This window comes from Delphinus delphis, chromosome 7 (assembly GCF_949987515.2).
Source record: "Delphinus delphis chromosome 7, mDelDel1.2, whole genome shotgun sequence".
NCBI lineage: Eukaryota > Metazoa > Chordata > Mammalia > Artiodactyla > Delphinidae > Delphinus > Delphinus delphis.
Genome location: NC_082689.1, coordinates 35,455,336 through 35,480,759, shown reverse-complemented (window position 1 = coordinate 35,480,759; position 25,424 = coordinate 35,455,336). Strand labels below are relative to the sequence as shown.

The following is a 25,424-nucleotide window of genomic DNA, read 5'->3' as shown; positions in this document are numbered from 1 at the left end:
CAACAGTGAGTCCAGGCATGAGAATCCACTTTAGAGTTCTTATTTGCTTTTCTTTTCTTTTTTTTTTTTTACATCTTTATTGGAGTATAATTGCTTTACAATGGTGTGTTAGTTTCTGCTTTATAACAAAGTGAATCATTTATACATATACATATGTTCCCATATCTCTTCCCTCTTGCGTCTCCCTCCCTCCCACCCTCCCTATCGCACCCCTCCAGGCGGTCACAAAGCACTGAGCTGATCTCCCTGTGCTATGCGGCTGCTTCCCACGAGCTATCTACCTTACGTTTGGTAGTGTATATATGTCCATGCCTCTCTCTCACTTTGTCACAGCTTACCCTTCCCCCTCCCCATATCCTCAAGTCCATTCTCTAGTAGGTCTGTGTCTTTATTCCTGTCTTACCCCTAGGTTCTTCATGACATTTTTTTTTTTGTAAATTCCATATGTATGTGTTAGCATACGGTATTCGTCTTTCTCTTTCTGACTTACTTCACTCTGTACGACAGACTCTAGGTCTATCCACCTCATTACAAATAGCTCAATTTCGTTTCTTTTTATGGCTGAGTAATATTCCGTTGTATATATGTGCCACATCTTCTTTATCCATTCATCCGATGATGGACACTTAGGTTGTTTCCATCTCCGGGCTATTGTAAATAGTGCTGCAATGAACATTTTGGTACATGACTCTTTTTGAATTATGGTTTTCTCAGGGTATATGCCCAGTAGTGGGATTGCTGGGTCATATGGTAGTTCTATTTGTAGCTTTTTAATGAACCTCCAGACTGTTCTCCACAGTGGCTGTATCAATTTACATTCCCACCACAGTGCAAGAGGGTTCCCTTTTCTCCACACCCTCTCCAGCATTTACTGTTTCTAGATTTTTTGATGATGGCCATTCTGACTGGTGTGAGATGGTATCTCATTGTAGTTTTTATTTGCATTTCTCTAATGATTAATGATGTTGAGCATTCTTTCATGCATTTGTTGGCAGTCTGTATATCTTCTTTGGATAAATGTCTACTTAGGTCTTCTGCCCATTTTTGGATTGGGTTTTTTGTTTTTTTGTTATTGAGCTGCATGAGCTGCTTATAAATTTTGGAGATTAATCCTTTGTCAGTTGCTTCATTTGCAAATATTTTCTCCCATTCTGAGGGTTGTCTCTTGGTCTTGTTTATGGTTTCCTTTGCTGTGCAGAAGCTTTTAAGTTTCATTAGGTCCCATTTGTTTATTTTTGTTTTTATTTCCATTTCTCTAGGAGGTGGGTCAAAAAGGATCTTGCTGTGATTTATATCATAGAATGTTCTGCTTATGTTTTCCTCTAAGATAGTTTCCTCTGATAGTTTCTGGCCTTACATTTAGGTCTTTAATCCATTTTGAGCTTATTTTTGTGTATGGTGTTAGGGAGTGATCTAATCTCATACTTCTACATGTACCTGTCCAGTTTTCCCAGCACCACTTATTGAAGAGGCTGTGCTTTTCCACTGTATATTCCTGCCTCCTTTATCAAGATAAGGTAACCATACATCTGTGAGTTTATCTCTGGGCTTTCTATCCTGTTCCATTGATCTATCTTTCTGTTTTTGTGCCAGTACCATACTGTCTTGATTACTGTAGCTTTGTAGTATAGTCTGAAGTCAGGGCCTGATTCCTCCAGCTCCATTTTTCGTTCTCAAGATTGCTTTGGCTATTCGGGGTCTTTTGTGTTTCCATACAAATTGTGAAATTTTTTGTTCTAATTCTGTGAAAAATACCAGTGGTAGTTTGATAGGGATTGCACTGAATCTGTAGATTGCTTTGGGTAGTAGAGTCATTTTCACAATGTTGATTCTTCCAATCCAAGAACATGGTATATCTCTCCATCTATTTGTATCATCTTTAATTTCTTTCATCAGTGTCTTATAATTTTCTGCATACAGGTCTTTTGTCTCCTTAGGTAGGTTTATTCCTAGATATTTTATTCTTTTTGTTGCAGTGGTAAATGGGAGTGTTTTCTTGATTTCACTTTCAGATTTTTCATCACTAGTGTATAGGAATGCCAGAGATTTCTGTGCATTAATTTTGTATCCTGCTACTTTACCAAATTCATTGATTAGCTCTAGTAGTTTTCTGGTAGCATCCTTAGGATTCTCTATGTATAGTATCATGTCATCTGCAAACAGTGACAGCTTTACTTCTTCTTTTCCCATTTGGATTCCTTTTATTTCCTTTTCTTCTCTGATTGCTGTGGCAAAAACTTCCAAAACTATGTTGAATAAGAGTTGTGAGAATGGGCAACCTTGTCTTGTTCCTGATCTTTCTGGAAATGCTTTCAATTTTTCACCATTGAGGAAGATGTTGGCTGTGGGTTTGTCATATATGGCCTTTATTATGTTGAGGAAAGTTCCCTCTATGCCTACTTTCTGCAGGGTTTTTATCATAAATCGGTGCTGAATTTTGTCAAAAGCTTTCTCTGCATCTATTGAGATGATCGTATGGTTTTTCTCCTTCAATTTGTTAATATGGTTTATCACATTGATTGATTTGCGTATTTTAAAGAATCCTTGCATTCCTGGAATAAACCCCACTTGATCATGGAGTATGATCCTTTTAATATGTTGTTGGATTCTGTTTGCTAGTATTTTGTTGAGGATATTTGCATCTGTGTTCATCAGTGACATTGACCTGTAGTTTTCTTTCTTTGTGGCATCCTTGTCTGGTTTTGGTATCAAGGTGATGGTGGCCTCGTACAATGTGTTTGGGAGTGTTCCTCCCTCTGCTATATTTTGGAAGAGTTTGAGAAGGATAGGTGTTAGCTCTTCTCTAAATGTTTGATAGACTTCACCTGTGAAGCCATCTGGTCCTGGGCTTTTGTTTGTTGGAAGATTTTTAATCACAGTTTCAATTTCAGTGCTTGTGATTGGTCTGTTCATATTTTCTATTTCTTCCTGATTCAGTCTTGGCAGGTTGTGCATTTCTAAGAATTTGTCCATTTCTTCCAGGTTGTCCATTTTATTGGCATAGAGTTGCTTGTAGTAATCTCTCATGATCTTTTGTATTTCTACAGTGTCATTTGTTACTTCTCCTTTTTCATTCCTAATTCTATTGATTTGAGTCTTCTCCCTTTTTTCTTGATGAGTCTGGCTAAGGTTTATCAATTCTGTTTATCTTCTCAAGGAACCAGCTTTTAGTTTTATTGATCTTTGCTATCGTTTCCTTCATTTCTTTTTCATTTATTTCTGATCTGATCTTTATGATTTCTTTCCTTCTGCTAACTTTGGGGTTTTTTTATTCTTCTTTCTCTAATAGCTTTAGATGCAAGGTTAGGTTGTTTATTCGAGGTGTTTCCTGTTTCTTAAGGTAGGATTGTATTGCTATAAACTTCCCTCTTAGAACTGCTTTTGCTGCATCCCATAGATTTTGGGTCGTCATGTCTCCATTGTCATTTGTTTCTAGGTATTTTTTGATTTTGTCTTTGATTTCTTCAGTGATCACTTCGTTATTAAGTAGTGTATTCTTTAGCCTCCATGTGTTTGTATTTTTTACAGATCTTTTCCTATAATTGATTTCTAGTCTAATAGCATTGTGGTTGGAAAAGATACTTGATACAATTTCAGTTTTCTTAAATTTACCAAGGCTTGATTTGTGACCCAAGATATGATTTATCCTGGAGAATGTTCCATGAGCACTTGAGAAAAATGTGTATTCTGTTTTTGGATGGAATGTCCTATAAATATCAATTAAGTCCATCTTGTTTAATGTATCATTTAAAGCTTGTGTTTCCTTATTTATTTTCATTTTGGATGATCTGTCCATTGGTGAAAGTGGAGTGTTAAAGGCCCCTACTATGAATGTGTTACTGTTGATTTCCCATTTTATGGCTGTTAGTATTTGCCTTATGTATTGAGGTGCTCCTATGTTGGGTGCATAAATATTTACAATTGTTATATCTTCTTCTTGGATGGATCCCTTGATCATTATGTAGTGTCCTCCTTTGTCTCTTCTAATATTCTTTATTTTAAAGTCTATTTTGTCTGATATGATAATTGCTACTCCAGCTTTCTTTTGGTTTCCATTTGCATGAAATACCTTTTTCCATCCCCTTACTTTCAGTCTGTTTGTGACTCTAGGTCTGAAGTGGGTCTCTTGTCGACAGCAAATATATGGTCTTGTTTTTGTATCCATTCAGCTGATCTGTGTCTTTTAGTGGGAGCATTTAGTCCATTTACATTTAAGGTAATTATCGATATGTATGTTCCTATTCCCATTTTCTTAATTATTTTGGGTTCATTATTGTAGGTCTTTTCCATCTCTTGTGTTTCTTGCCTAGAGAAGTTCCTTTAGCAGTTGTTGTAAAGCTGGTTTGGTGGTGCTGAACTCTCTCAGCTTTTGCTTGTCTGTAAAGGTTTTAATTTCTCCATTAAATCTGAATGAGATCCTTGCTGGGTAGAGTAATCTTGGTTGTAGGTTTTTCTCCTTCATCCCTTTAAATATGTCCTGCCAGTCCCTTCTGGCTAGCAGAGTTTCTGCTGAAAGATCAGCTGTTAACCTTATGGGGATTCCTTTGTGTGTTATTTGTTGTTTTTCCCTTGCTGCTTTTAATATGTTTTCTTTGTATTTAATTTTTGACAGTTTGATTAATATGTGTCTTGGCATGTTTCTCCTTGGATTTATCCTGTATGGGACTCTCTGTGCTTCCTGGACTTGATTAACTATTTCCTTTCCCATTTTAGGGAAGTTTTCAACTATAATCTCTTCAGATATTTTCTCAGTCCCTTTCTTTTTCTCTTCTTCTTCTGGAACCCCTATAATTTGAATGTTGGTGCGTTTAGTGTTGTCCTAGAGGTCTCTGAGACTGTCCTCAGTTCTTTTCATTCTTTTTTCTTTATTCTGCTCTGCAGTAGTTATTTCCACTATTTTATCTTCCAGGTCACTTATCCGTTCTTCTGCCTCAGTTATTGTGCTATTGATCCCTTCTAGAGTATTTTTAATTTCATTTATTTTTTTGTTCATTGTTGCTTATTTCATCTTTAGTTCTTCTAGGTCCTTGTTAAATGTTTCTTGTGTTTTGTCTATTCTATTTCCAGGATTTTGGATCATCTTTACTATCATTATTCTGAATTCTTTTTCAGGTAGACTGCCTATTTCCTCTTCATTTGTTAGTCTGGTGGGTTTTTATCTTGCTCCTTCATCTGCTGTGTGTTTTTCTCTGTTCTCCTTTTGCTTATCTTACTGTGTTTGGGGTCTCCTTTTTGCAGGCTGCAGGTTCGTAGTTCCCTTTGTTTTTGGTGTATTTCCCCAGTGGCTAAAGTTGGTTCAGTGGGTTGTGTAGGCTTCCTGGTGGAGGGGACTAGTGCCTGTGTTCTGGTGGATGAGACTGGATCTTGTCTTTCTGGTGGGCAAGTCCACGTCTGTTGGTGTGTTTTGGGGTGTCTGTGGACTTATTATGATTTTAGGCAGCCTCTCTGCTAATAGATGGGGTTGTGTTCCTGTCTTGCTAGTTGTTTGGCACTGTACAAACACTGCACAAACAGCAAGCACTGTAGCTTGCTGGTCTTTGAGTGAAGCTGGCTGCTGGTGTTGAGATGGAGATCTCTCGGAGATTTTCACCGTTTGATATTACATGGAGCTGGGAGGTCTCTTGTGGACCAGTGTCCTGAAGTTGGCTCTCCCACCTCAGAGGCACAGCACTGACTCCTGGCTGCAGAAGAGAAAGAAAGAAAGAAAAGAAAGAAAGAAAGAAAGAAAGAAAGAAAGAAAGAAAGAAAGAAAGGAGGGAGGGAGGAAGAAGGGAGGGAGGGAGGGAGGGAAGAAGGAAGAAAAAAAGAAAGAAAGAAGATAAAGTAAAATAAAATAAGATCAAATATAATAAAGTTATTAAAATAAAAAAATAATTATTAAGAAAAAGAAAAAAATTTTTTTTAAAAAAACGGATCGATAGGACCCTAGGACAAATGGTGGAAGCAAAGCTATACAGACAAAATCTCACACAGAAGCATACACATACATACTCAGAAAAAGAGGAAAAGGGGAAAACATCATAAATCTTGCTGTCAAAGCCCACCTCCTTAATTTGGGATGATTCGTTGTCTATTCATGTATTCCACAGATGCAAGTACATCAAGTTGATTGTGGAGCTTTAATCCGCTGCTTCTGAGGCTGCTGGGAGAGATTTCCCTTTCTCTTCTTTGTTCTCACAGCTCCCAGGGGCTCAGCTTTGGATTTAGCCCCGCCTCTGCGTGTAGGTCGCGGAGGGCGTCTGTTCTTCACTCAGACAGGATGGGGTTAAAGGAGCAGCTGATTCGGGGGCTCTGGCTCACTCAGGCCGCAGGGGAGGGAAGGGCATGGAGTGCGGGGCGAGCCTGCGGCGGCAGAGACCGGCATGACGTTGCACCGGCCTGAGGCGCACCGTGCGTTCTCCCGGGGGAGTTGTCCCTGGATCCCGGGACCCTGGCGGTGGCGGGCTGCACAGGCTCCCCGGAAGGGGGGTGTGGATAGTAACCTGTGCTCGCACACAGGCTTCTTGTTGGTGGCAGCAGCCTTAGCGTCTCATGCCCGTCTCTGGGGTTCGCGCTTTTAGCCGCGGCTCACGCCTGTCTCTGGAGCTCCTTTAAGCAGCGCTGTTAATCCCCTCTCCTCGCACACCAGGAAACAAAGAGGGAAGAAAAAGTCTCTTGCCTCTTCGGCAGCTCCAGACGTTTCCCCAGACTCCCTCCGGGCTAGCCGTGGCGCACTAACCCCCTGCAGGCTGTGTTCACGCCGCCAACCCCAGTTCTCTCCCTGCGCTCCAACCGAAGCCGAGCCTCAGCTCCCAGCACCGCCCGCCCTGGCGGGTGAGCAGACAAGCCTCTCGCGCTGGTGAGTGCTGGTCGGCACCAATCCTCTGTGCGGAAATCTCTCCCCGCTTTGCCCTCCGCATCCCTGTTGCTGTGCTCTCCTCCGCGGTTCCGAAGCTTTCCCCCTCCGCCACCTGCAGCCTCCGCCTGCAAAGGGGCTTCCTAGTGTGTGGCAACATTTCCTCCTTCATAGCTCCGTCCCACTGGTGCCAGTCCCGTCCCTATCCTTTTGTCTCTGTTTATTATTTTTTGTTTTGCCCTACCCAGGTACATGGGGGTTTCTTGCCTTTTGGGAGGTCTGAGGTCTTCTGCCAGCGTTCAGTAGGTGTTCTGTAGGAGTTGTTCCATATGTAGATGTATTTCTGGTGTATCTGTGGGGAGGAAGGTGATCTCTGCGTCTTACTCTTCCGCCATCTTCCTGGAAGCTCTCACCTCTAATCCTTTTTTGCTTTTCTGTAGGACTCTTAACATTTATCAAGCACTTCTTATATGCCAAACATTTTTTAAGAGCTTTGCATGTGTGAGTCATTTCATCCTCATAGTGGTCCCACGAGATGACTGCTATTATTATCACTATTTTACAGCTGAGAGTTTAGCTAACTTGTCTAGGCTTTCATAAATAGTGGCAGAGCTGGGGATTAAACACTGAAATTGGGGGCTGGGGACTGCACTCGTTTACTGTATGTTTTGCCCTCAAAACTATTACTGTCGATACACATGAAAATGTTCTGCAAATTCCGTGCACGGAATTTGTTCTGCAAATTCCGTGAATTTCATGGTAAGTATCTACTATCAAGGCCTCTGGGGGAAGCAGACATGTCAGGAACCTTGAGGTTGAACAATATGCCAGAGCCTGTTTCTTCTGAGGGTGCCCCGCATCTGTGTTCCTGTTTTACTGACTCTGTCTTAGTAACAGTCTTTTGCCCCCTATATTTCTTTTGGTCAAATAATATCTTGACTTTCCCCTCACAGTAAAGCACATAGATCTAAAGTGTACAGTTTGATGAATTTTGACAAATGTATGCACCTGTAAACCCAATCAAGTCATAGAACATTACCATCACCGTAGAAAATTCTTACCCTAGAAAATTGTCTTCAAAGTCTGCAACCACTCCCCTCAGATAGCCACTGCTCTGATTTCTATCTCCATATGTTAATTTTGCTTGTTATTGAACATACGGTATGTAATTCAGGGTCTAACTTCTTTTACTCAACGAGGTCTTTTAGAGTCTCATGCATGTCATGCCTGCATCAGTTGTTTCTTCCTTTTTATTGCTATGCAGCATTCCATTGTGTGACTTTGCCATAACTGGTTTGCCCGTCTTTTTCCTGTTGGACAATTTGGTTCTTTCTGATTTTATGCTATAATAAATGATAATGTAATGAATATTCTTATTTAAATCTTTTTATAGATATGTGTTTTCATTTCTTTGGTGTAAGTATCTAGGTGTAGAATTGCTGGATCATAAGGTAGCTATATTGTGAACTTAAAAAAAAAACTGTCAAGTAGTTTTCCAAAGTGATTGTATCATTTAACTATTCCATCAGCCATGTATGAAAGATCCAGTTGCTCCACATAATCTCTACACGTAGTATGACCACCACTTAAAAGAAAATAATTTAAAAATACTTGGCCACTTCTTAGTGTTATGGTTATACTTTTAAGTAGGGTAAGTTGGCTATGGCCATATAAAAATAAGGTTTACGCACTGCTTCCCTAAACTGGTTTGGGATACAAACCAATAGTGAGGCAACTGCATTTCTGGTGTCAGATTTGCTTGCTTCTCTCAAATTCTGGCAGGAAAATGTAAGTTATTGCCATCTTTAGAAGTCTTGAAAATTAACATAGTAGTTGAACAGTTTCTTATGCGTAGTTGCAAGAAGAAATTCACTTAAGCTGGTCTAATTACAGAGAGGTTTATTGTAAGGATACAAACACATCTCAAGGTGCCCTATTTTAGCAAGTCTAGCAGAATTTTACAGAAACAGAGAGGTATTAGTAAAATTCTTGCTTTCGTTCTCACTTTCTTTCTTTCCCTGTCCTTTTGGCCCCATGACCCTTGTCTCTGCTGCACCTGCTTCATACTTTTGTCTTTGGGAAAATATCCCATTACAACTGTCCCGAAAACAGCAGCTTCCATTTCTGATTACAAATGGCATTCTAGCCTGTACTTCCACAACCAGGAAAGAGAACGCGATGGCCTCAGCTTTGGTGAGATTTCAACCTTGGTCCACTCGGCTCACACGGTCCGACAGGCAAGGACACATTATTCTAATGTCTCTTCCAGTCACAACCAGGCATCCTCTCTGAGAAGGGGAAGTGAACAGCAAGAAAATGAGAGGTGGGTAGAATGACAGTTGTCTCCAATATAAGGTTTTATGAGCTGGTATCTATTTAATTTCTCAATTGCTATTACCAAGTATCAATAGCCATCTTATCTTTAACCTTGTAATTTGGGACAGACTCACAAAGAATAGGTTACCCACCTGTTCCTACCTGCCAAGAAAATGTTATTGTGTATACACGTTGATTATAGTAATTCCTTCTAAATTATTATATTTATAGATGTTATGGAAAAATAGATAAATAGCTCATACCCTTCAATAATAATTATATCTATCTTAATAAATGCTCTTAGTAGCTCACAAAGGTGCTTGGTGAAGCCAGAAAGATTCTAAACTATGTTATTTTTGTTGCCAGTGCTAATGTGAGGTTTTGATAAAAACCCTGAAAATGGGCTTCCCTGGTGGCGCAGTGGTTGAGAGTCCGTCTGCCGATGCAGGGGACATGGGTTCGTGCCCAGGTACGGGAAGGTCCCACATGCCGCGGAGCGGCTGGGCCCTTGAGCCATGGCCGCTGAGCCTGCACGTCCGGAGCCTGTGCTCCGCAACAGGAGAGGCCACGACAGTGAGAGGCCTGCGTACCGCAAAAAACAAACAAACAAAAAAATCCTGCAAATGATTGTTCTTGATGAAACCAGTTAAGAAAAGATGCCTCGTATTTAATAAATATCTTCTCTTTCTGGTATGTGACATTAAAATCATTTACTTAAAGATTATTATTGAACTTTTTCCTTTAAAAATAAATATCCTCACATTTTCAAATTTAGAAAGTAGCTAAAGAGAGTTACTTCAATTCCTAAAAGCAAGACCTTAGTAGTTGCCTTTTAGTGTTAAAGGATTACCATAAAATTATCATAAAATCCTTCTTCATTTCTCTCTCTCCTCCTCTCTCTCTCTCTCTCTCTCTCTCTCTCACACACACACACACACACACACACACACACACACAGAATCACAGATATCATAGAAATTTTACTGTTAGCTCCTAACAAATATATATGTTTAAGAATTCTCGGGAGTTCCCTGGTAGTCTAGTGGTTAGGACTCCTGGTTTTCACTGCCATGGCCCAGGTTCAATCCCTGGTTGGGGAACTGAGATCCACAAGCTGTGGGGTGTGGCCAAAAAAAAAAAAGCATTCTCAATTTTCTGGCTGTGAATTACCCATTTGTAATTATCTGTAGCAACTAGTTAATCCCAGGCTCATGTACCATTGCCAACCAGCATATCGGGGCCATTCTTCCCATTATAAATTACTGTGTGGTCAGGGATGGAAAATGACTTTGAACATTAACCTAGGGAATATGCAATTAGAAAGAACTAGCTGCAAGAAGTAAAAGTAATTGATTGTGCTCCTGAACTAAAGAGCAATGTGTTTTCGAATGATCTACTTTTGGGATTATCTCTGTTTTGGCTCCTCTCCGCTGATGCAGGTGACTGGCAGGGAGACCATCTCTGATAACAGTTCCTAAAACCAGGCTTCTCCACATATCCTAAGCACTATAGAGTCAGGAATTATATTTCCTTAAAAATGTAGGTATCAACGTTTTCTTAAATTTATAAAACTGATTTAATATTCTAAAAAAAGTTTCTCCCACAGGAGAAAATGTTGTCCTAGTTGGTAGGACTCTTCCCAAGTTCCCAGATCTTAACTCTGCCTCATGTAGAGAAGGATACTGTGCACAGAAAGAAAGGAGAAGAAAAGCAGATATGCTTGGATAGCCTCTGTAATTGCTCATACTCTGTCTTTTCTTGGATTCTTGATGAAAGAATTCACTTTGATCAAGTTCTTCAAAGCTTCCAATTACCTACAGGGTAAGGATTATGGGGACCAATTTACATTGATCATAATTTAGAGGACTCTAAGTATTTAAACATAATACTATAGAATGAGAATAATTAATATTAATATTACATACTTATAGCACCTCAATGTTCAGCATGCTCTCATATACCTTACCGAATTCAATTTCCAAAGACTTTGTGATAGGCTAGGAACCTAAGGATAACAAGAAAATGTACTACTGATTTACCAATAGTAAGCAGGCACTTGGGCCTGTTTTGTGAATACTCCATTTCTTCTTCAGCCAGACCTGCACACTGTTGCCTGCCCCATCTTCCAAAAGATCACCTTTCATCACTTCTCTCTTCTGCTCCTCTTCACCTTTCCTGGAGGGTAAAATCTAGACTTCTTTACCTGCCATTCAACCTGCTCTATCTTTCTAATCTTATTTCTCCCTCAGCCTCCTTCTCCACTGACCCTCAGTTTTGGTGGAGGTGGCCTTGCTATTGCTCAGTTATGAGTACTGTTGGGGAATTCCTTTTTACCAAAAATCTCTCCCTCCTTTTTCAGTCCCCTGAATCAATTCAAATCCTGGTATTCCTAATAGCTTTAGATTAATGTTTTGATATTATTCTGAGGCTCATAAGTAGGTATTCCCAAGGCTTTTAATAGTTTATAGCTCTTATCATCATAAAATAATTCTTTTTCTTTCATTTAATACTTTTCAACTTGAATTTTAGTTTGTTCAATAATAATATTGCCATTCCTGCTTTGTTGGTCTTGTTTTGTTGTAATTTTCCTACCTTTCATCTTCAAAAATTTAATTCAGTTTTAAGATATTCTTTTCTCTCTCTCTCTCTCTCTCTCTCTCTCTCTGCCTTAACACAACTTAAGACATAAGAATCTCTTTTAATTGAGGAATTTAATCCATTCACATTCATTGAGATACCAGCATGCTTGATTGCTTGATTAAATCAGCTAATACTTGTAAAACACTTAGAACAGTCCCTAGGACAAGGCAAGTGCTTCATATGCTTGTTCAATCAATCAGTCCATTCTATTCTTGCCTGCTTGGGTTGTGCTTCCTGTTTGAAAAGCTTTCTTGTCTTTGGTTTTTCTTGTTTTTTGGTTTTGTTTTGTTTTGCCTGTGTTGTTTTGGGTCCTTGTTTTTTCACTTTCGCTAATAAGACTTTTTTTTTCTCCATGGTATTTGAAAATTCTAAGTCTTATGCTTATTGTCTCAGTATTCTTAGGTTTTTAATAACTATATTTAAACTTACATTCTCTCTTGAAATTGATATTTAATCTGTATCTAAAATCTCACTCTCCTCAAAACAAGGCAAATCTTTTAACTTAATTTCTTTCTTTTTTTTTTTTTTTTAAGCAGAGGTCTTCTTAGAAGCCCATATGATTTAAATTTATTTATTTATTTATTTATGGCTGTGTTGGGTCTTCGTTTCTGTGCAAGGGCTTTCTCTAGTTGTGGCAAGCGGGGGCCACTCTTCATCGCGGTGCGCGGGCCTCTCACTATCGCGGCCTCTCGTTGCGGAGCACAGGTTCCAGACGCGCAGACTCGGTAATTGTGGCTCCCAGTTGCTCCGCGCCATGTGGGATCTTCCCAGAACAGGGCTCAAACCTGTGTCCCCTGCATTGGCAGGCAGATTCTCAACCACTGTGCCACCAGGGAAGCCCTTAACTTAATTTCTATATCCCTTTCCCTTTCTCAGGTTTTGTTCAAATTACTCTGAATTTTAAATTCTAATTATTATGAATTATTTTATACCATGCTTATCTTTTCTTAAAAAATTATAGTGTGTTTTATAGCCATATTATCAACAATTATTTACTTTTTAATTAAATCTCCTATTAGTATCTATTTTTTCCTTGAATTGCACTTTTTTTTTAAATCAATTTTTTAGTTTGCCTTATGTTCCAATAACTGTTCTAGGAAGGATTCTTAAGTGGTAAACTGATACCTTAAATGCCTAAACTTTCCCTCCCTCCATGGATATGTGGATGACAGTTTTGCTGAAGAAAGATTTCTAGGCTCAAAATAATTTCCTTTAAAAATTTGAAGGCAGAAGATGGCAGACTAGGAGGATGCGGAATTCGCATCTCCGCACAACTAGGGCACCTACCAGGCACCAGTGGGGGACCATGGACACCTAAGGGGATGGGAGGAACCTCCAGCGACTGGGTAGGATGTGGGTCGTGGAGGGGAGCCAGGGAGGAGGAGAAGTGGAGGCGGGAGGGGACTGGTGCCCCTGAGGGGCGGCTGGGGGAAGGGAAGGGATCCCATGCCCGAAGGGGGAAACTGGGGGACCATTGGGAGGGCAGAGGACCAAAAGGGAGCGTGGCCAGGTTTCCCGTGCCCACTTGGGCCCCTGGAAGCCTGCTGAGATCCCAGGCCTGATACTCTGCCCACCTAGGCCCCTTCCAGCCATGTAGGTCCTGAGGGAGTGGGAGGGAGGGAAGGGATCCCATGCCCGAAGGGGGAAACTGGAAGACCATTGGGAGGGCAGAGGATCAAAAGGGAGCATGGCCAGGTTTCCCCTGCCCACTTGGGCCCCTGGAAGCCTGCTGAGATCCCAGGCCTGATACGCTGCCCACCTAGGCCCCTTCCAGCCATGCGGGTCCTGAGGGAGTGGGAGGGAGGGAAGGGGTAGCAAAAGTAAAGGCTGGACCTCTGGGACCGGCACCCCTGAGGGGTGACTGAGGGAGGGGAGGAGTTCCTACACACAGCGGAATCCACCCAGGGTTAGGGGTCCAGCAGGGATGGGGAAGACCCTGGAGGAGACATGGGGCAGGGGCACGCAGGAATGGAAGGGAACAGGGCCAGTGGTTTCCCTGTCCACTTAGGCACTGGGGAGCCTGTTGGGCTCTTGGGTCTAATCCTCTGCCATCATCAAAAAATCTACAAATAATCAATGTTGGAGAGGGTGTGGAGAAAAGGGAACCCTTTTGCACTGTTGGTGGGAATGTAAATTGATACAGCCACTATGGAGGTTCCTTAAAAATCTAAAAATAGAACTACCATATGACCCAGCCATCCCACTACTGGGCATATACCCTGAGAAAACCATAATTCAAAAAGAGACATGTACCAAAATGTTCACTACAGCACTGTTTACAATAGCCAGGACATGGAAGCTACCTAGATGCCCATCAACAGATGATTGGATAAAGAAGATGTGGCACATATGTACAATGGAATATTACTCAGCCATAACAAGGAACAAAATTGAGTTATCTATAGTGAGGTGGATGGACCCAGAATCTGTCATACAGAGTGAAGTGTCAGAAAGAGAAAAACAAATACCGTATGCTAACGCATATATATGGAATTTTAAAAAGCGGTACTGACTGATGAACCTAGTGGCAGGGCAGGAATAAAGACGCAGACGTAGAGAACAGACTTGAGGGCACGGTGGGGAGGTGAAGCTGGGATGAAGTGAAAGTGTAGCACTGATGTATATACACTACCAAGGGTAAAATGGATGGCTAGTGGGAAGCTGCTGCATAGCACAGGGAGATCAGCTTGGTGCATGTGACCACCTAGAGAGGTGGGATAGGGAGGGTGGGAGGGAGGCTCAAGAGGGAGGGGATATGGGGATATATGTATACATATAGCTGATTCACTTTGTTTTACAGCAGAAACATAACGTTGTAAAGCATTTATACTCCAATAAAGATGTGAAAAAAAATAATACTAAAAAACAAAAAAAAACCTTTGAAGCCATCACTCCATTGTTTTCTAGCATCTTGTACTGTAGAGAATATGCAAATATGATTCCTGCTCTTTTGTAGGTAATCTACTTTTTCTCTCATCGTTTTTAGGATTCTCTTTTAATCTTAGAGTTCAGAAAATTCACCATGGTGTGTCTAGGTTTGTTTCTTTTAAAATTATTCCTGCTCAGTGCTCAATGAACTATTTCAGAAATTTTACATAATTTTTTCTTTTTAAAAATGTCACTAATTAAATGCAAACACAATCTGTAATATATTTGTTTTGCTTTAAATTTTTTTATTGTGTTAAAATGTACATAACATAACATTTTAACTATTTTTAAGTGCACAATCCAGAAGCCTTAAGTACATTCACATTGTGGTGACCATCACCACTATCTATCTCCAGACCTTTCTCATCATCCCAAAATGAAACTGGAAGCATTCAGCAATAACTTTCCGTTCCCTGCTTCCTCCAGCCCCTGGTAGCCACCATTTTACTTTCTGGCTCTACAAATTTTACTACTCTTAAGGGCTTCATATAAGTAGAATCAGACCATATTTGTCCCTTTGTTTCTGGCTTGTTTCATTTAAGCATGTTTACAAGGTTTCTCCATGTTGTAGATATCAGAATTTTATTCCTTTTTAAGGCTAATATTCTATAATATGGATATACCACATTTTGTTTATTCATTCATCCATTGATGGACATTTGGGTTGTTTCCACCTTTTTGGCTATTGTAATGCTGCTGTGAATACTGGTATACAAATATCTGTTGGAATCTTTGCCTTCAATTCTTTTGGCTATACACCTAAAAGAGGAATTTCTGAATCATATGATAATTCTATGTTTAATTGTTTTTTTGGTTTGTTTTTTTAAAAGATTGCTTTTCTTCTTTAATGTGGATCATTCTTAAAGTCTTTATTGAATTTGTTACAATGTTGCTTCTGTTTTATGTTTTGGGCCATGAGGCATGTGGGATCTTAGTTCCCTGACCAGGGATTGAACCCGCACCCCCTGCATTGGAAGGCAAAGTCTTAACCACTGGACCACCACGGAAGTCCCTGTTTAATTGTGTTTGAGGAACCACCATACCATTTTCCACAGCAGCTGTATCATTTACATCTCCACTAGAATTCAAGAGGGTTCTAATTTCTCCACATCCTTGCCAATGTTTGTTGTTTTCTGTTTTGTTTTTTTATAATAGCCATCCTAGTTGATGTGAAGTGGTATCTCATTGTGGTTTTCATTTGCATTTCCCTAATGGTTAGTGATATTGAGCATTTTTCATGAGCTTACCGAATTGCTTTTTTGGTTATTCTCTCTTGGTCTTTCTCCCCTTCTAGAACTCCAGTTAGGTGAATGTTGGATCTCCTGTATCTTTCTTTCCTATCTCTTAATTTTGCACCTATTTTCATCTTATTATTTTTTACTGCACACTCAGAAATTTCCTTGGCCAGATATTTTAATTTACTAACTTTATCTTCTGCTATGTAAATTCTGTTATTTGGGCCATCTGTTGTTTATTCTGGTGATCATATTTTTAATTTCCAAGGATTCTGATAGATTCTTTTTCACAGCCATCTGTTCTTCCTTTGGATGTGACATACTCTTGACTCTATTAACTCTTATTTCTGGTTTCTTCTATTACCTCTGTTTCTTTAGGAATTAGTTCTTCCACTCTCTGAGTTTGCTCCCTCTCTTTTATGTTATTCATTTCCTTCAAATAATTGGTGATTGTTGGCTGTATATTCATATTTATTAATGACCTGGATTGGGAGCTGGAGTGCATTTCCCTAGCTCAAATGAAAATCCCTGCTTCTTTGGCAGTGACAGGTTCTGAATAGAGCAAACTTTCTTTTGATAATTGATAAGGAAAGCAGAAGGAAAGATGTACAAGTTGTTTCTTTTTCCATTGGGGATTGCATAGTGATCATATACTACCTAGGCATTAAATTATCCTGATTTTCTGGTCCCAGCAACCACCTTTGGAAAGCTCTGTATCAGATTTTACATTTATTTGGCCAATGGAAGGTTGTATCCTGGGGCACAGTCCTGGGGCAAAGAACAGAGCCTGCAACTCTGAGAGCAGAGGGCTGGTGCACTGTTATGCAAGACTTTAATTATTCACCCAGCCTACCACCCCATAGCCAGCTTCTTCTTAGAGCTTGAGTCTAACAGCTTGGGATTTGCCAAGAGAGGACTGGGGCTGAATTAAGGAGAGCTGAAATGCGTTGCATAATAACATGGGACAAATTACTGGCAAGGAATGAGAGAAGGAGAGGGCTAAAATACATAGCAGGATGCTGGGGACTTAATTGTTGCGAATATCCAAAGAACTTTTAAAAATATAGAAATCGAATACTTTTTAACCTATTAGCTCTTCTGTGATGTGAGTCCTCTTCGTTTCTCCAAAGTTTGAGTGAAGTTTGCTATACTCAAATATGCCTTTTAAAAAAAAGTGTGAGTGTTGCCGGTTTGGTACAGATCAGAGAAAGGAAGCAATTGTAGGGCAGAAATAAATGTGAAAATAAGATTCCAGGGGTAGTATATACTAAGATTCAAAAGTGACCTTGAGTATACAAGCCTCTGGGATTCTTCATGTAACTTTGGGAGGGAAAGGAATGTGGGGTTTCTGCTGCATCTGGGTTACATATTTATTATTTGAACTTTCACTTAATTGTGTGTGCATATGCTCATTGTAAACTCCTTAGGTATAGGCAGTTGTACTTTTTGTTGTGTGTATCTATCTTTTTACTGCCCATGAGTCTAGCACTGCAATGTGCACATAATATGCTTTCATTTGGGACTTCCCTGGCGGCCCAGAGGTTAAGACTCTACACTTCCACTGCAGGGGGCGTGGGTTCCATCCCTAGTCGAGGAATTAAGATCCTGCATGCTGTGAGGTGGTGTGGCCAAAAAAATTTTTTTTTTAATGCTTTCATTAAACAGTTTTTTTTTTTTTTTTGGCCACGTTGGATCTTTGTGGCTGCGTGCAGGCTTTCTCTAGTTACGGCGAGCGGGGGCTACTCTTCGTTGCTGTGTGTGGGCTTCTCATTGCGGTGGCTTCTCTTGTTGTGGAGCACGGGCTCTAGGCACGCGGGCTTCAGTAGTTGTGGCATGCAGGCTTCAGTAGTTGTGGCTCGTGGGTTCAGTAGTTGTGTCTTGTGGGCTCTAGAGCACAGGCTCAGTAGTTGTGGCGCATGGGCTTAGCTGCTCTGTGGCATGTGGGATCTTCCCAGACCAGATCTCAAACCCGTGTCCCCTGCATTGACAGGTGGATTCTTAACCGCTGTGTCACTAGGGAAGCCCCTAAATAGTTTTTAAATCATTCAACATACTGAGTTTCCACTGAACCACTCCTATCCCTACGTCTTTGTGAAAAAAGTTTAAAAGACCCATTCTTGTGGTTGGACTAAGAGGTAAGGCTTAAAGGCAGATTGACCCATCTGAGGATTAAGTTCATAACAAATCTACCCTACAACCAGGTATTGAGGCACTGAAAATGCTTCATTTTGATGAAATGAGAAAGTATATACACAAACAGAAATGACACGGTAGAAAGCGCCACAAATGACCCAAAATATGATTTACCTCTTTCATTTGATAAGCATTGATTTTCTAATTCACATAAGGTAATAAAGTATCTCTAGAAATAAATACCTCTTTTTGTTTTGTTTTGTTTTGTCTGCTCAGAATCCCTTTTCCTTTCTTAGGGTAAACAGTCATTTGATTTTCCTTTGAGAAGCCATCCCCAACCTGTTGCAGATTGGGTTCAGCGTTCACTCAATGTGTCCCACTTCCCCTGGCCAAGCTCAAGCTGTGCCAGTCAGACTCTTCCTGGAATGTGAATGTTAAAGCCAGTGACTGTGTTAGAGCTAATTCATTCCTACTATGCTGCCCTCAATAGAGCGTCCATTCGTTCCTGCTGACAAGTTCAGCAGAGCTGCCCAAATTATTGTTCTTTCTGAATCTGGGTTCCTTAAGCTTTTTTGGGGGGGCGGGTGCATTTCTGATCTACTCAAATCCAGTCCAATAAATTACTTCTTGCTAAAATCAACCAGCTTCTGTTTCTGCTGTGTGCAACCAAAGAACTCTGACTGATACAGCTCCAATACAAATGGTCTGTACTTAGAGTATCTATAACTATTTGATAAATTAATTTTAAAAACTTGGATGGGGGCTTCCCTGGGGGCGCAGTGGTTAAGAGTCCGCCTGCTGATGCAGGGGACACGGGTTCGTGCCCCGGTCCGGGAAGATCCCACATGCCGCAGAGCGGCTAGGCCCGTGAGCCATGGCCGCTGAGCCTGCGCGTCCGGAGCCTGTGCTCCGCAACGGGAGAGGCCACAACAGTGAGAGGCCTGCATAACGCAAAAAAAAAAAAAAAAAAAAAAACTTGGATGGCAGCATTTGCTCAGATAAAAATTAGCTTCCTCAAACAATGACACTAACTAAGTGTCCAGTTACTGAGGTGTTCCATCAAAAAGGACAAAGTAGGGACTTCCCTTGTGGTCCAGTGGGTAAGACTCTGTGCTCCCAATTCAGGGGGCATGGGTTCGATCCCTGGTCAGGGAACTATATCCCACATGCATGCCACAATTAAGAGTCCACATTCTGCAACAAAGTAAGAAGTCCACATGCTGCAACTAAGACCTGGAGCAGCCAAAATAAATAAATAAATAAATATTTTTTTAAAAAAAAAAAGGACAAAATATTTTCCAAGCCTTCATGAAGGGGAACAAAAAGGGAGGAACAGTATGTTTCTTTACTTCTAGGGCATGTGAATTGAAGAAGGACATACACAAATCAAAACTTGTATAGTTCCTTCTCTATTTTTGTTTGCTCCATTAATGATATTCCTACTGTGGTATAAGGCCCAACAGATGTGCCTTGACATCTGAGGGAAACTGAGAGTGCTTCCAATGGCCTAACCACAGGTTCCCCCCCACAACTCTGCTCCCATGGCTAAGGTCTTCTAGCCTTATCCTGGGAACCAGCCACAGAGCCTGCTCATCCCTGAGTAGCAGGCTTTAGTTCCCTGCCTGCCCATGGAATTATTCAAATAAGCCAATCACATGGAACTCAGCAGGCACCTGATTTGATACTACCCTTTTGATACTACAACTGCAGTCTCCCACAGCCCCCGACCGTTCACTCTGTTCCCAAGTCCCCACATGACAATGTGTGGTATGTTGTGTCCTCCTCTCCCGGGCTATGAGTATATATGACTGATAAACTGCTGTGCAGTGTTACGTTTCATGCTTTTGGCCATTTCCATAACCCTAGGATAGAAATCCCTTTTTCACCAGTAGGGTGAAGAGGGGGTGATTAAACACTTAGCTGAAGAGAAGAACAAAGCTTTCTTCCTCAAGCCAAGAGAAATGCACTTGGGAATGAGACAAGGACATAATTTTGCCACTTTCTTGTGCATCCTTTCCTTCATTTAGAAAGTCATGCTAAGGACTGGAGGGAAAACTCCAATGAGAGCTGCAAAAGCTAAAAGCTCTCACTTTGGGCAGAGAACCAGGAAAGCTTCATTTGTAACAGGGTGATGAGAAGGCCGGGACTGTCTCCTGCTTGGCTGCTACTAGAAGGCCAACTGGGAGCCAGGGCTCACGGTGGCCTATCCCACCTCGCCAGGAGACCACATTGGGCTTTGGGGCCCCAACCATCACTGTAACAAGAAATGTACCTTTATTTAGAATGTAAACTGCACATGTCCACCTCTCAGGTAAGGATTTGAGGATTCAAAACCTCGGCCATCTTTCTGTTGATCATGACCAGTGTGTGTCATTTTCAACCACACGAAACAAGTGACTATCAATTGAGGCATTTGGTTGGCTAATTTTTCTTTACCATCACTTTCACTATCTTTCCCCCCTCCAGTCCAATCCAACCTTCTTTTATGTCTTGACTACTAAGATCCATATGAGATATCAGCTCCCTTTCTGCTCCCCTTTGAATATTGTTTTAATTTTAATATGGGATTCATTTCAAAGATATTTATTTTGTAGTTCATTTACTTTATCATGTAGTGGCTCAAAAATGGAAGTTGGAGTCTGGAAAGAGCTGTGCTTGGTTTTTTACTAAACTGTGAGACTGTGGGTGGGCTCTGGTTGTTGGTTTCTGCTTATGTAAAACAGAGATAATACCCCATCCTGGGTGGGTTGCTGAGAGTATTTAATGAGGTTATGTATGTCAATCTCTGGCACAGTGTCTGGTGCATAACAAATCCTCAGCTCACGTTCATTTCCACTCCTATCTATCCTTTTAATTTGTAAATGGATTCCTTACTCATCAAAGGTTACTGAATATCAACAGAGGCAAGAAGATTGGAATGTAAGACCCAAAGGAGTAGATGAAAGCATATGGGCAGTTTTGGGGGATGTGTACTACTGGCTCCTAAAAGTATCAATAAAGTTAATTATAGCATAAAAGAATGGGCAGTGAGTAGGGCTGGTTCTGTGTCAGTGTGAATATCTTTTACAGATAGAAGGATAAAAGTGGGCTGGCTCTAAATCTGTCTCTTCAGGCAGGCTTGTTGGCAGTCATAGTGACTCTGGTTCCAGCCTTCTTGTAGAGTCCCAGAGCCTCTCCACAACTTCATTGCCCTCCTTTAGACTTCCCACTCCCACTCCCCTTTGTTTCCTTGAAGCATTTCCTCCCAGTTTGTTATCAAGCTGTAAGGGTTTGAAGAACTCATTGACAATGGAGTTGGTAATTGATAACGCCTTAACATGTAATCCCTTCAGAGGAGATTGGCAATTAATAAGGGACTATGTCTTATGCCAAAAAAATGGCTTTCTAATGGTAAAATTTAAGAGTAAAAACCTGAGCATATGGTTTAGAACTTGAATTCCGACAATTACACATGCACAGATTTGAAGCCTAGATTCGTCACTTAACAGCTATGAGATCATAAGCAAGTTACTTATCCTAAGTCTCAGTTTCCTTAACTGTAAAATAGGGATAATAATACCTACCTCATAGGAGTATCATGAAGATTCAAGGAAATAATCCCTGTGAAGCATTTAGCCCTATGCTGGCACTTGATAAATGTTAGCTGTTATCGTCATTGTTGTTTTATTTTGTGAAATCCCATCTCATTGGCAAGGATCAATTCTATTCATATGTAAGTCCAACCCAGGATCCAGGAAAGGTAGATATAGATTTAAGTCACTTAATCTGAATTAGTTGTTGTAAGTGGCATATTCAGGTCCCTTGGTCCTCTGCCTGCCCCGAGCTGAATTCATGGCTCTCACAGCAGAGCCCGACCACTTCTTGTCTTTTCCAGACAGACTGTAGAAGCTTCACGGTTCACTGCTGACGAGTTTAATTCTAAGGCAAAATATTTTACCCGTTTAGCATATTGTTAAATTAGACCGGCTCCCTATCTTCTGAAATGCACATTTTGGGATTGATGGATTTAGAATTTTTTTTTTCTTAGGTTTTGCTGATCACAGGTTTAAGTCTTTAAGTCTTTTCATCTCCTTCACAGAAAAACATTGACAAAAATGTAATCAGTGAGTAGCCCAATTGAATAAAATGAAACGGTCAAAGGAAGCTATAATGACGCTTAGGGTTCGGTGGTTCTTGGTTTCCAGTTTTGCTTTTGCAGGTTGTAGCCAGTTAGAGGTTGGGGATGCTAAATCTGCCCTTTGTGAATAAACAGACAAATGATTTGGTCTTCCATTCTGCCAGGCCTTGATCTTTTGAGTTAAAGAAAAGAGTATAAGTAATTCCTTCTTTGGAGCAACAATTTTCAGGGACAGCTGTTTTCTAGCTTATGGGGAGGAGGAATTTCTGGCTGCTAGCTAGCTTCAGATGAAGGGTTTGCAGAATTCCTGCTCTTCCCCAGTTGGTGCTAATGCATTCCTCATTGTCTGCAGTGGTTGGGCTGCTCTCTTCATTAAGAGAAAAGGGATAGGGATCAATTTTCAAAATCACAGACATCTAAATGTGTGCAGAATTTGGATATTTTAGATATCAGTACCTAAACTAAGATGAAAAATCTCAGAGATGGCAGATAACATCATGTTTCAAGGTATGGAGAAAACTTCCCTTCTAAAAGGGCTGCCTTAAAGAATAAACAAGGCCTTAATGAGAAAGAATTCCAACTTCAAAGTTTACATTTGGAGTAATCTGATGAATCATTTTTATAATTCCAGTTTCTCTATCTCTTAACATGGGTACAGTAGTCCAGATCAGGCTCAAAGACTAGTTGTGAGAACTGTATGAGATACATGATTTCATCCTATTATGTTTTTAGTTTTGGAGATTGAAAAAAATTCTGGGCATGTATCCCAGAGAAATTAAAACTTAACATTCACACAAAAATATATACATAACTCATGGTAGCTTTATTTGTAATAGCCAAACACTAAAAATAATCCAAAGATCCTTCAGTGAGTGAATGGATAAACAAACTGTGGTACATCCATACCATGTAATACTACTCAGTAGTAAAAAGGAAGTGATACATGCAACGGCTTGGATGGATCTCAAATGAATTATACTGAGTTTGAAAAGGCAATTCAAAAAGGTCCCATACTCTGTGATTCTTCCATTTATCGACAGTCTTGAAATGACAGAAGTTTAGAGATGGAAAACAGATTAGTGGTTGCCAGGGGATAGTGATGGGCGGGGAAGACGGTGTCTGTGGTCATAAAAAGGCAGTAGAATGGGACTCTGGGAGGGCTCACGCCAGGGAGTGCTTCCCAGGGCTTCTGCTGCCAGTGTCCTGGTTCCCGCGGTGAGCCACAGCCATCCCCCGCCTCTGCAGGAGACCCTCCGACACTAGCAGTGAACACCTACCTCTTCATGATGCAGGCTCAAGCCATTCTCATCTGGGACAACATGAGAACGATCGGCGCTCAGGTTTACGAGCAGGTAGTTCGGAGCGCTTACGCGAAGAGGAACAGCAGCGTGAATGACTCAGATTATCCTCTTGACTTGAACCACAGCGAAACCTTCCTACAAACCACAACTTTGCTTCCTGAAGACTTCACCTACTTTGCAAACCATACCTGCCCTGAAAGGCTCCCTTCCATGAAGGGCCCCATAGCCATAAACATGAGTGAAATTGGAATGGATGTCGTCCATGAACTCTTCTCTAGAGACCCAACCATCAAGCTCGGAGGTCACTGGAAGCCATCGGATTGCATTCCTCGATGGAAGGTGGCAATCCTTATCCCCTTCCGGAACCGCCATGAGCACCTCCTGGTCCTGCTCCGACACCTGATTCCCATGCTCCAGCGCCAGCGCCTACAGTTTGCATTTTATAAGGTGGAGCAAGTTGGCACCCAACCCTTTAATCGAGCCATGCTTTTTTTTTTTTTTTTTTCCTTTGGTACACGGGCCTCTCACTGTTGTGGCCTCTCCCGTTGCGGAGCACAGGCTCCGGACGCGCAGGCTCAGCGGCCATGGCTCACGGGCCCAGCCACTCCGCGGCATGTGGGATCTTCCCGGACTGGAGCACGAACCCGCGTCCCCTGCATCGGCAGGCGGACTCTCAACCACTGCGCCACCAGGGAAGCCCCCGAGCCATGCTTTTTAATGTGGGTTTTCAAGAAGCAATGAAGGACTTGGACTGGGACTGTCTTATTTTTCGTGATGTGGATCATATACCAGAAAGCGATTGTAACTACTATGGATGTGGAACAGATGCCAAGGCACTTTGCAACTAAACTGGATAAGTATATGTATCTGCTTCCTTATACTGAGTTCTTTGGCGGAGTGAGCGGCTTAACAGTGGAACAGTTTCAGAAAATCAACGGCTTTCCTAATGCTTTCTGGGGTTGGGGTGGAGAAGATGACGACCTGTGGAACCGAGTACAGAATGCAGGCTGTTCTGTGAGTCGGCCGGAAGATGACACAGGGAAGTACAAGTCCATTCTTCCTCACCACCGAGGAGAAGTTCAGTTTCTTGGAAGGTACGCGTTGCTGAGGAAGTCCAAAGAACGGCAAGGGCTAGATGGTCTCAACAACTTGAACTACTTTGCAAACGTCACATACGATGCCTTGTATAAAAACATTACTGTCAATTTGACACCCGAGTTGGCTCAGGTGACCGAGTACTGAGACGAGGGGAGAATATATGTTTGCTTCACCCACCGCCCCCAAGAAAGCAGCCTGACGACATGTCTAGGGGCTCCGCAGAAGAAGAAAACAGAAATCCAGTGTCTCATGAAGGATCACAGAGTTCAAGGAAAAAATGTGGACAGAGCACATGCACAAAACGCCTTCACCATTTGGACTCACTGGGCTTGAGGGAAAAGGCCGGGAACTGACTTTCTCTTTTCACAGGGCTGCTCTTCTCCCCCATCTTCTGCCCTGATGTCCCATCTCCTCCACAATCTCCAGAACCAAAGCTGTGATCCGCCACCATCCCGCCACGAATGGCCTAGGGAGCTTCTTGGCCTTCAGAGCAAAGAGGCAGACCCACCACAGGGCAGCTGTGTTTTAGGAAGGGCAAAGGAAACTCCACACAACCATTCTTCTACATCTCTGGTGTTCTCTTTGGTTTCATTAAAAAAAAAAAAAAAAAGAGGTAACAGAAGGGATCCTTATGGTGATGGACCTCTTATCTATTTGGACAGTGGAAGTGATTAGATGAATCTATACATGCAATATATAATTGCACGTTATTGGGCTTCCCTGGTGGCGCAGTGGTTGAGAATCTGCCTGCCAATGCAGGGGACACGGGTTTGAGCCCTGGTCTGGGAGGATCCCACATGCTATGGGGCAACTGGGCCCGT

The 25,424-nt window shown here is 41.4% G+C and overlaps 2 protein-coding genes across 3 annotated transcripts in view; both read left to right on the top strand.

Annotated features, from left to right (window-relative positions):
• The window catches only part of MAIP1 (matrix AAA peptidase interacting protein 1), a 95,765-nt gene that overhangs the window by 43,900 nt on the left and 26,441 nt on the right, over nucleotides 1-25,424 (top strand). The window lies entirely within an intron of this gene.
• Nucleotides 23,473-25,017, top strand: LOC132428069 (beta-1,4-galactosyltransferase 5-like). The gene is given in 3 exon segments (XM_060015606.1): nucleotides 23,473-23,985; nucleotides 24,198-24,326; nucleotides 24,328-25,017. Coding segments are annotated over 3 exon segments (1,047 nt in total). The 5' UTR covers nucleotides 23,473-23,487; the 3' UTR covers nucleotides 24,748-25,017.